This window comes from Desmodus rotundus, chromosome 2 (assembly GCF_022682495.2).
Source record: "Desmodus rotundus isolate HL8 chromosome 2, HLdesRot8A.1, whole genome shotgun sequence".
Lineage (NCBI taxonomy): Eukaryota > Metazoa > Chordata > Mammalia > Chiroptera > Phyllostomidae > Desmodus > Desmodus rotundus.
Genome location: NC_071388.1, coordinates 162,336,032 through 162,348,443, shown reverse-complemented (window position 1 = coordinate 162,348,443; position 12,412 = coordinate 162,336,032). Strand labels below are relative to the sequence as shown.

At 35.2% G+C, this 12,412-nt stretch overlaps 1 protein-coding gene across 6 annotated transcripts in view; it reads left to right on the top strand.

The window, feature by feature from the left end:
• Nucleotides 1–12,412, top strand: part of LNPK (lunapark, ER junction formation factor) — a 75,569-nt gene that overhangs the window by 22,878 nt on the left and 40,279 nt on the right. For all 6 annotated transcript variants that reach the window (XM_024561533.4, XM_045196293.3, XM_024561535.4 and 3 more), the window contains one exon: nucleotides 6,746–6,786. In XM_024561533.4, coding sequence (XP_024417301.2) covers nucleotides 6,746–6,786 — 41 coding nt within the window. The remainder of the gene's footprint in view (nucleotides 1–6,745; nucleotides 6,787–12,412) is intronic.

The following is a 12,412-nucleotide window of genomic DNA, read 5'->3' as shown; positions in this document are numbered from 1 at the left end:
TTGTTTCTTTAAAAAGAATTCTTAATATCATAAAATATTAAATATAAAAGCATTAAATTTCCAGTTATCTCATAAATATCACTTTCTTTAAAAATATTTTGTTTGTTTGACTCAGGGTCCAAAGAAGGATCATAGAAGTATATAACTTTCAAACCGCCCTGCTTGCCCGTGATTTGAACTCAGTTCAGGTTCTGTGGTCTAACCCAATGACCACCCCTTGTGGACTCTCTTAACTTCTTTGCCTTCTTTCCCAGTCTATGTGTCTGGCAAACCATACCTTGTTTAAATATAAGTATATGCTTAATCAACTGGTAAAACCCTAGCTTGGTTAAACAGTTACCTACAAAGGTGTTCCCATAATACTGTCAGCTGAGTTCTCCAAAGAGACCTCACAGGCAAGAAGGGGCTGGAAAGAAGTATTCCAAGTCATGAAAGGCAAGGACCTACATCCAAGATTGCTCTATCCAGCAAAGCTATCATTTAGAATGGAAGGGAAGATAAAGTGCTTCTCAGATAAGGTCAAGTTAAAGGAGTTCATCATCACCAAGCCATTATTATATGAAATGTTAAAGGGACTTACCTAAGAAAAAGAAGATAAAAAATATGAACAGTAAAAATGACAGCAAACTCACAGTTATTAACAACCACACCTAAAGCAAAAACAAGAGCAAACTAGGCAAACAACTAGAACAGGAACAGAACCATAGAGATGGAGATCACATGGAGGGTTGTCAATAGGGGAGTGGGAGGGGGAGGGTGGGGGAAAGGTACAGAGAATAAGTAGCATAAATGATAGGTGGAAAATAGACAGGGGGAGGGTAAGAATAGTATAGGAAATGTAGAAGCCAAAGAACTTACAAGTATGACCCATGGACATGAACTATAGGGAGGGAATGTGGGAGGGAGGGGGTGGGCAGGATGGAGTGGAGTGAGGGGGGGGGGGAATGGGACAACTGTAATAGCATAATCAATAAATATATGTAAAAAATCAAAAAAAGTACCCCCAAAAACCCTAGCTTGGTTAAAAACATTTATGTGTTTAATCTCTACCTGCAAAAGGAAAGCTAAATTCGGTAGAGGGAAATCATACAACATGTTGACCAGACTTATTTTAAAATATCTATGATTGCAAACACTGAACATATAGTCAATACTGCCATATAGTCCCATTTTATAGTTCTCTAGTAAATTCACGTTTTTCTCTTTAAGAGCATTGTTTGAGATTTTATTTGTCCTCAAATAACTTAATACCCACCTCCCTACCAGAACCCCCAAACCAAACAAAAATAAAGCCAACAAACTAACAAACAAATCAACCAAATAAAAATTCAAAAGCCACAAACAAACAAAACCCCCCAAAATCTGCTTGGCCACTCCCACCTGCTAGTTTTTCTTTATGGAGAAAGTAGATATACACAGACAGATGGCAGCTACCTCTGCCACCAAATACTCTCGCATAACAAGTTAGCTCCAGCTGTTATTCAATATGTTGTCCTTCATGGTATTCTGGAAAAATGACTTTGATCCCATCTGTGGCTAAGCCCTTCATTTATGCCCTGTGTTCTAGATACTCTGGCCATCTCAAGAACTTTGCTCTTGTAGTTATCCCTTCCTGGAATTATCCGTTATTATTCATCATCTGTTTCTGTTGAATTTTCCCTCTTGACATATAATCCTGCCTCAGTATAATCATCTGGAGTGGGATGGGGGTTACCTATCCTGACTCCATATTCCCTTTAACGTAACATACAATTTTCTCACCTCCCCAAAGTCCTGTCATCTTTTCCTCTAAAATTCTCTTAAATGTTACCACTGCTAACCTTTACTACTACTACAGTTGTAATTCAGGTCATCATCATTTCTTGCTTGCACTATGCAGTAGCTTCATAACCAGTCTGTTCTTGAGGTATAAATCAGATCTTGTGTCTCTTCTGCTTGAAATTTCAAATGGCTTCTTACTGCAACCAGAGTAAAATCGTAATTGTTAACCCAACTCTGTGGCTTATGCCATTTCTCTAACTTTATCTCCTTTCACTCTTTTCTTTTTTCATTTTTTGCTCTAGCCATACTGGTCATCTTTTTGTCCTATAAATAAACCTCAGTCTCTGAACCTCAGTTTCCTAATTTATAAAATGGAAACAAATACTTGTTTTTGCAGGACTATTGCCAAGTATTGAACAAAACTACATGTAAAAGCATATACACACTGCTAAGTGTTGTACACGTGTGGTCTGATGGTACTAATTTTTCTTTTTCAATCCTTATTCTTTTAAAATTTTTCTTGCCTTAGCTAATGGGTTACGACCTAGTAGTATAACATTGAATTCAAGTAGTGATAGCAGGTATCTTTGTCTAGTTCCTGATTAACCATTAAGTAGTATATTTGATATGGTTTTAAAAAATATTGATATTTTTAAAAATATCAGATTAGGGAAGTTAAGTTTATGGCATTGTTTCCTAGTTATATTTAGTAATATAGTAGCTTCTGGGAGAATAATAAGTTTAAAATGAATATGCTCTTTGGCCTCATGGAACTAACAAAATAGTGAAAAATACAAGAAACCTCACTGTAAGAGAGTCCTTGGAAACACTTTTCTGCGGAAATCAAATGTGTGAATTTTTTTTTATTAAACAAAATTTTCTATCACCAGATGTTGAGTTTGGCATATATGCTTTTTTCTCTCTCCTTCAAATGTGTATTTTAACTAACAAATAGGCACATCAGGACATGGTTATTATATAAAAGGACTTTTGCTTTAAGAATTTATTTTAGGGTCCTGGCTGGTGTGGCTCAGTTGGTTGGACTGTTGCCCACAACTGAAAGGTTGCAGGTTTGATTTCTGTAAGGCCACATACCTCGGTTGTAGGTTTGATCCCTGGTCTTGGGGGGGTGTGTGGTTGGCAACTGGTCGATGTTTCTCTCTCACATTGATGTCTCTCTCTCTCTCCCTCTCTCTTTTCCTCTCTCTCTAAAAGCAATGAAAAATTATGTCTTCAGGTAGGGTTAAAAATAAAATAAAATAAAATAAAATGTAAATTTATTTATAAATTTTACTAATTCATTTGAATAAATGTTGCATGTACATTTAAAATAGACTTCATAAAAGATTGCCTTGTAGTCTTACACATTTTTTTAGCATCAAGTCAGGCTATATATGTACATACGTATATCCTGAAGCTTTTTGTCATATTCTTGCATTTTGTTTTCTATTGCTTTTATTTCCTTTGTTTTACAAATTAGAACATATTAATTAATAATTAATTAATAATTAGTTAATATGTCCTAGCACATATTAAATTAAGGGTTGGAAAACGACAACCTGGGAGCCAAGTCCTGCCCACCACCTTGTATAGCTCATGATCTAGGAATGGTTTTTACATTTTTAAATCATTGAAAAAAATTAAACAGAATAATATTTTGTGATATGTTAAATTTGAATGGAATTCAGATTTCTGTTTTTATTGGAATGCAGCCATGCCCCTTCATTTATGCTTTGTATGTGGCTGCTTTTATTCTGTAATGGCAGAATTGAGTAGTCGTGACAGACCGTATGTGGTGCTCTCAGTACTTCAGACTGTTGGCAGCATGTGTGACAAAGCACAGTGATATAGTTATAATTTGACAGCATTTCAAGTGCCAACTGTACTTCTGTATTGTGACAGTTTTATTTTTTGTTACCAGTGCACTCATCATGTAAAAACAAGAAGAGAAAACTGGACTTTGAATGTTGCACTTTTAGGGCACAATGGAATGTCAATAGTATTAACAAAATGCAAAGCATCATGTTTATCATGCAATGACATTATAGCTCTACTAAAAGAATACAAATATACATTGACATTACTATAGTAAGTACTCAGCATGATATTCCCAACTCAGAAAAGCAATGGTCAGAAAATTAGAACATTTCAAATGGAATATCTCATCATAGCAAAATTTTTTCATAAAAATAAAAAGTGAAGAACTTCAACCAAAGTAAGTTTCTGAGTGGCTTATTTGTGAAGCAAAGAAAGCCACTTACCAACAGTGAATTAATTAAACTGCATTTGATTGCCATAGCTGAAGAAATATGTTCAGAGAAAATATATTTGTTTGACTAGTAATCTTTGGCAAGAGCAATTGCTTGAAAGATTGAGAATATTGGAAGCAACATAGTCAATTTAAAAGCAAGGCAAATGATTTCATGAGTTGACAGATGTTACGGATACTACTCAGTTATAGTTTATTTGAGGAGTCAATACTGAGCTTGAGCTTGAGACTGAAGAATTAGCCTCTGTGAAAAGTCTGTAGAACAACTCCAGGAAAGAATGTTTTTGAAGTTGGAATAAACCCCACTAATTCAGTACAACTTGAAGTGGAACCTGCTAAGGTGTAACTGTTGGTAGTAAAAATATGTGTGAAGCATAAAAAGGCTTAGTTGGATCAATTTATAAAGCTCGTGAAACTCTCAGAGGTGTCCAACCTGTGGCCTGATGGCTGAGCAGGATGGGCCAACACAAAATTGTAAACTTACTTAAAACATTATGATTTTTTTGTTGTGATAACATGTTACAATGCATTTACTGTGTAGCCCAAGACAACTCTTCTTCCAATGTGGTGCAGAAATGCCAGAAAGTTGGACACCTCTGCAAGGTGTTTAATAAATTCTATGGTTATTCACTGTGTTACTAAATAGCAAGCACTTTGCAGAGCATATTTGAACCTATGTGTTATTGAATTGGCAGTGTCAATGGGGAGCTTCATTTGCTCTTACAGACTTAACCATCATCAGTTATGTGAACTTTTATCAGAAGTGATATTTTGAACTTAGAGCCCAGACTGAAGTTTTGCTGAGAAGAAACACCTTCAACCACTGTCTGTGATTGAACATTGACTGGCTTTGGAAATTAGCTTTTGCTGTAAACTTCATAATGGTTCTTAAAGAATTTAACCTAAAATTGCAAGACAGAACAATCCTATATGTGAAATCTGTACTTCTATAAAGTCATTTAGAAAAAAACAGCATAATGACAAAAATAATTTTTAGAAATATGCTAAGAGAAGTTAAAACAAGAAGCAAGATCTTTATTCAACACAAATTTCTAGCAGATATATTACTTGAGCCCAAACTACAGTTGAGACAGTTTTCTCTAGATCTCCCACAAGTGTAAAGTAAATTTCCATATTCCAAAATCCATGTAACTGTACAGTTGAGGAGCTTCAACTAATCTTCAATTAGAAGTGATTAATTTGCCATGAATGAAATAATAAAAGGCAAATTTCAATAGGAAAATCTAAAGAATTCTATAAATGCCTTCTAAACAGTGAACACACTCAATTAAAATAATTTGATTTTAGTATTTAGCAGTACCTATCTGTGTGGAAAAACATTTTCAAAAATCAAATGTGTAAAATCTCATTACAAGATCAGTATTAATAGATTAAAATTTGCAATCAGTTTGATGATAGGAAACGCTAACTTTGAACCTCAACTAAGTGAAATGTTATCCTCCTGCCACAAATTATTCCATTCTTTTAATTGGTTCATCCATTACAAAAAATTGAGCTCAGTTATTTTTATATTTGAATTTTGTCAATAAAATTTTTGTAGAAATTTATCTTTTGCTTTACAAATACCTACTTGATTTTGATTTTGCCCTTTGGTCCATAAAGGCTAAAATATTTACAGTGTGGCCTTTAACAGAGAAAGTTTGTTGACCTCTGGATTAAAAGTTAGATGTTTGGGTTTGTCTTATCTAACTAAGATGACTCTTCTCTTTAAAAATGTCAGCTGAGCAGATTTTCCTCCCTTTAGTAACAAGTCTGCTAGCTTATTAGGGACTCCTTAATATATTTTGAAAAAAAAATTGATACTAAAGTCCTCTTTTCTATAAATTTGTATGTTTTTGGATTTTTACACAAATAATATACCTTGAATTGGATATTCAGATGTTGGCTATTTCACAACTTCAATGAAAATATTTTATTTATAAATTTAATTAAAAATTAAGAATTATTTAGATTCTCTTTGATAAAATGTTTAAATCAAGTTATAACTTTTTTGTGCAGCTGGAGTAGTACTACTATTTGTACTAGTTCAGTATTTTTATATAAAAACTAGAAACCTAAAATATATTTGTAAAGTAGATAGTGACATTCATAAGTTACATTGTTTTGAATTGATCCTTCACCATGACAACCTAAATAAATAGACAAATCTTAAAAAAGTTTAATTTTGAAAAGTGATTAGTATTCCCTTCCTTTCCAAGTTACTTCTCAGGTATACTATAGGTTTTCAAAATATTTTCTTTATTAGTGCTCAATAACTTGAAGGTTGAGTAACAAAATATATATGCACTTATTTCCTTATAAACAAACAGAACATTTTTATTACTAATGTATAAAAGATTTGGTATTAATTTTATAAATTTGGGTAGGATGTTGAAAGGAAGAAGAAATAATAGTAATGTTTCTGAAAACATTTTAAATATATATATTTTTTAAACTTGGAAAGGTGTTGTAGTCTGTGTTAAGGCAATTTTTTCTCTACTTAGGTTGTAATATATAATATAGGCAAAAATATGAAATGTATAGGTAAAGATTGAGATAATTTTCATCTGTACAGATTGGTGAGAAGTACTAAAATAAGAAAGCTTTCTTATGGTTGGTTAATGTGAATATAATTTGGCATGTTTTTTCATTATATCTAAGTAGAATTTTCTTATATCTAAGAAGAATTAAACTTGTTTAAATTTTGTTTTCTAGATGAAGCATTGGATGATTTAAAATCCCAGAAGAAAAAGATAGTAAGTTAACTTTTATTTTAAATTAATTTATATAAAACTAATAAATTAAGAACTGAATAATTAATGTTTATATGTTGTAAGTAATGCTGTCTAGAAACAAATATGCTTTTACATAGCATTTTAATGATGAAGCTAAATTATGAATATTTTTGCTAGTTAATGATTGACAAGAAAAAGTAGTTCAATGGATATTTGAGATCCTGAGAATCTGTGTCAGTTAGAAGCTGAGAAGTAAGTAAATGAATCATACACAGAGGCATAAAAAGATGGGTGTCCAAAATGATTATTAATTAGGGTCAGAAAAGGACCAAACATTTACTTTTGTCAGTTCTCAGTTTTTCTTCACATGATAAAGCTAGGAGAGAGGGAATCAAAAAGGTTGGTTGTAAAAGACAAATTTAACTTGAAAAGGCTGAAGAAAGGTGGGGAAGAGAGAGAATTTTTTTCTTTTTTTTTTTCTTTTCTATCAGCAACTCTGGTTACATGGATAACTATTGTAGAGCCAGTTAAATGCATCCTTCAGGTGTATGTTGGAAAGAGGGCCATGAGTAAGAGAAAGGGCCCTAGGTATTTAGAGGTTGATATATAATAGCTTCTAATAAATGAATTGAACTTGGTTTTTATGTTATTTTTGAGGTATGAAAATTATAATTGATAGCACTATCATGTTATATGGAAACTTATTTAATGAAATTTAATCAGATGCAAATGATCAATGTACTTTAGTCTAATATGTAATATGTAACAATTATTATATGAAATTAATAAAAATTATGGTTAAGATCAATGTTAAAAATAGGTCTGTGGGATTTCCGGTCAAGATGCAGGTGCAGGTAAAGATGGCTCGCCTCCTCACACAACCATAGCAAAATTACAGGTAAACTACTGAACAACTATCATTCAGAAAATTGAACTATATGGAAGTCTGACAACTAAAGAATTAAAGAAACTACATTCATCCAGATGGGTAGAAGGGACGGAGGGATGGAGACACGGAGATACGGAATGGGCTGGTCCCAAACCCATGTGTGGTGGATATAAAAGGAGGGATATCTTGGGAGTAAGGGATACCAGCCACACACTGGACAACTCAGCCTATGGTTCCAGTGGCAGGAAGATAAGTCCCCATAACTTTTGGCTTACAAACCAGTGAGGATTGTGTCAGCAGAAGAAACTGGGATTTTCAGGTATCTCCTCTTGGAGGGCCTCACACACAGACTTACTCAGACCCACTCCCTCTGGGCTCCAGCGCTGGGGCAGTACCTTGAAGGACACCAGGAGCTTACGAGGAGGAACTGAAGTGTCTGGCATTAGAGCTAGAGCTGGCAGATAGCTTCCTCCTGGACAGGACTGCAGACAGTGGCCATTGTTCCTCCCCTTCAAAGAGCCACAGTGCCTTGGCACCGTATCTGAGTGTCCATCAACCTGGCTCACACAGTTAGCCCCTTAGGTAAACTGACAGTTACCTAAGGCTCTGCCCTGTCCAACTTATGAGACCACCCAAGCTGATAACAGTGGCTTTTCCATATGAATAGCTGGGCTAGGTGCAGGTTTCAGACCTTCCTAAATCCACTCAAACATGCAACAGTTGAGCCCAGCTCCCGTACTTGCTGAGTGGCCTCAGGCTTGGCACTAGCATCAGCCATCTGCAGATTGTTTTATAGCTTATGCCAAGGGGCCCCAAACAGAACACAGCTGGTGGCTGACCTTGGCCTTCACCACTTGGGAAACCAGGAGACCTGTGCACCCAGTGGACAATTACAGACACGTCAGTGCACCACCACCCAACCATCTCCACAAGCCATGGAAGGAAGTGTTTGCTGGCTAGTCATCACAGCCAGTCCTACCAGCTGTTTTGCCTAGGTACGTCCCTCCCATTGACCTGCTGACATCAATCAAGGCTCAACTACAAGAGAAGGGAGTACTCAGCCCACACAGAAGGTGCACCTTGAGTACCCAGCTTGGGGGATAGAGAGGCAGTGCCACTGGTCCCTATAGGACACCTACTACATTAGGACATGCTTCTAAGACACAGAGTCAAAGCAGCTCTACCTAATACATAGAAACAAACACTGGGAGGTTGCCAAAATGAGGGCACAAAAAAATATGGCCCAAATGAAAGAACAGGAGAAAACACCAAAAAAGAACTAAATAGAGTGGAGATAAGCAATCTATCAAATGCAAAGTTCAAAACATAAGGATGCTCCAGGAACTCAGTGGCATATTTCAACAGCATAAAATGATTCAATCAGAAATGGAGGAGACACTAATTGAAACAAAGAACATTTTACAGGGAATCAACAGCAGAGTGAATGAAGCCAAGAATCAAATCAATGATTTGGAACATAAGGAAGAAAAAGACATTCAATCAGTACAGCAAGAAGAAGAAAGAATCCAAAAAACTGAGGATAGGATAAGGAGCCTCTGGGACAGCTTCCAGCATTTGAACATTCACATCATAGGGGTGCCAGAAGGAGAAGAGAAAGAACAAGAAATTGGAAACCTATTTGAAAGAATAGTAAAAGAAAACTTCCCTAATTTGGTCAAGGAAATAGATACACAAGTCCAGGAAGCACAGAGAATCCCAAACAAGACAGACATAAAGAGGATCACATCAAGACACATAATTAAAATGACAAAGGTTAAAGAGAAAGAATCTTAAAAAGTAGCAAGAGAAAAGCAGATAATTATCTACAAAGGAGATCCCATAAGACTGTCAGCTGATTTCTCAAAAGAAACTTTGCAGGCTAGAAGGAACTGGCAAGAAGTATTCAAAGTGATAAAAAGCAAAGACCTACAAACCAGATTACTCTATCTGCAGTGCTATCATTTAGAATCGAAGGGCAGATAAAGTACTTCTCAAAGTAAAGCTGAAGGAGTTCATCATCACCAAGCCCTTATTATATGAAATGTTAAAGGGACTTATTTAAGAAAGAGAAGAAGATCAAAACTATAAACATTAAAATGGCAATAAATTCACAGCTATTAACAATTGAATCTAAAAAACTAAGCAAACAAGTAGAACAGAAATAGAACCATAGATATGGAGAACATTGGGATGATGTCTAGTGTTCTGGGAGAATGAGGGAAAAGGTACAGGGATTAACAGTACAAATTAGTAGGTACAGAATAGATGGGGATATTAAGAATAGTATAGGAAAATGCAGTAACCAAAGAACTTGTGTGGCTGACCCATGGGCATGAACAAAGGAGGGGGGATCACCAGAAGGAGGGGGTGGGTACTGGGGGGAGGGGAGCAAACAGGGGAAAATTGAGACAACTGCAGTAGCATAATCAATAAAAGAAAAAAGTTACTTGTTGAATACTACTCGGCAATAAAAAAGAATAAACTGTTGAAACGTGATAACTGGGATAAATCTCCAGGGAATTATGCTGAGTGCAAAAAACTAATCATAAAAGGTTACCAATACCTACCTGGCATTTTAGTGCCAGGTAGGTATTGGAAATATCAGGGACGACACTAAAGAATATGATTATCTAACCACTATGCTGTACACCTGAAACTAATACCAAATAATATTGAATGTAAACTGTAATTGGAAAAAAAAACAAAGTGAGGAAATACTGATAGGTCTCAGTAATAAAGAAGTTGTGATATGATTGGTTTGGTTTGCTGTGTTAAAAAGAAGGGCTAGGAGTGGTGGTCAGAACCCAGCTCCACATGTACTGAAGTGGAGAAAATATTGATTAAAGTAGAAAAGAGAAGGAGAAAGACAAAAGAAAAAAGAAAAGAAAATATCCCAAGTGATGAGGAACCATCCCAATGTTAGTGTCATGACATCACCAGAAAATGAGTCTTGGAGAACATATGACTGGGGGAAAACTCTCAACGGAGTAAGAGAGCAGACTTGGACGATCCTGTGGAAGGGCAAGGCAAGCTATTTATCACTTCTTTAATAGCTCCTGAAGGACTCACAACATGAAAAGTGCTTAATCTAGGCGTGACTGTTGGGAAAGTCTGTTTAGGGTTCAATAGTTGTGTGTATTGAAATGGTTCATGAAGCATCAGTATTACAGAATAGAATAGTTCAGTATGTAAAGGATAGTTCTTTACATTTTTCCCACAATATGATTAAAGGAAAATAAATTGGATGTTCTAACTCATTTTATTAGGGAACATAATTTACATGGACTTGATTGTTGCTGGTTATGATATTGTTGGTATTGGGAACTAGTCCCTGGCCTTTATTGCTGGAGCCCTAACAACACTACTTTATTTGAATTGCTTGACACTTTGTTTAAAACAATACGTGTGAAGGGTGAATTAGGAAGTAACACAGGGCTAGCTAATGATTCTGTTGGTAATGAGAGGAAAAAGGGATATTAGTATGAGCAAAATCTAAATATAATCAAAGCTTATTTTATTCATTGATGTTTAAAAGCTTTAAAAATGCTGTTATTGTTGAAATGCCTGCAGGAAAAATGACTGTTAGTTTAAAATTATCTAACTCCTAAGCCTTCTCTTTTATTTATTTTTTAAAAGATTATTTATTTATTTATTTTTAGACAGAGGGGAAGGGAGGGAGAAAGAGAGGGAGAGAAACATCAATGTGTGGTTGCCTCTCATGCATCCCTCACTGGGGACCTGGCCTGCAACACAGGCATGCGCCCTCGCTGGGAATCGAACCTGTGACCCTTTGGTTTGCAGGCCGGCGCTCAATCCATTGAGCCACACCAGCCAGGGCAACCTTCTCTTTTATACCAAAATAAATATGTTATATTTACTACTTCACGTTGTATTAAAGGTAGTTTTCCTAGTGATCCATCTCTTTAACATGAAGATTTGTAATGTAATTTGTAAAAAGTGTAATTTACAACAATGAAAATGAATTATCAATTGGTTAAAAAGTTAAATTACTTAGAAAGGAAAATGAATAACATCTTACCAATGTTTTAAATTTAAGAACTTAATGTATTTGCTTATGAAAATAAAGCTAAGAATTAATCTCTGGTTATCTAAAAAGCTTTCAAATCTGGATATGTATATTTTGCCACTCACATATTTTGTGGTCTTTAAAAAAGCAACTTGGTTTTTTCAGTTGGTAGACCGGCGCTCAATCCACTGAGCCACAGCAACTTGGTTTTTAAAAAAGTCACTATTCAATACATAATCCTGTTACATCTATGAACATCCTATCAAAATAATTCAAAATCAAGATCCAAAACAAGAGTGAAAGTGACCTCTTTAAATGGCTTCATGAGGATGCAGTGCTTTTTCTAAAATTGTATTTCTATGTGGTAATTCCTTTTTGGCCTTTCTCAGGAACTTTACCAAATCCTGAGAAAAATCAGTTGAGAAATTTGAAACATGGGAAGAAGTGTTATAATTCTCTGAGAATTAAAGCTTAACAGTCAACTACAAATATTACAGGTTCAAAGGAATCCAGTCATGTCAGTTGAAAGCAAGAGCAAGGAATGCTGACATGCAGAGCTATAGGTTAATGTGGACATTTCTGGGAATAGGACAGGACCATGTAGAAGAGAAGTGGAACAATCTAATTAGTCAGTCAGTCTTGCTCTTGTGGCCATGTTATCAGTGTGTTTTATAGGCCTGTTATTAATGGTGAGTTATTCTTACAAATAAATATTAGTAAGTTTATACACA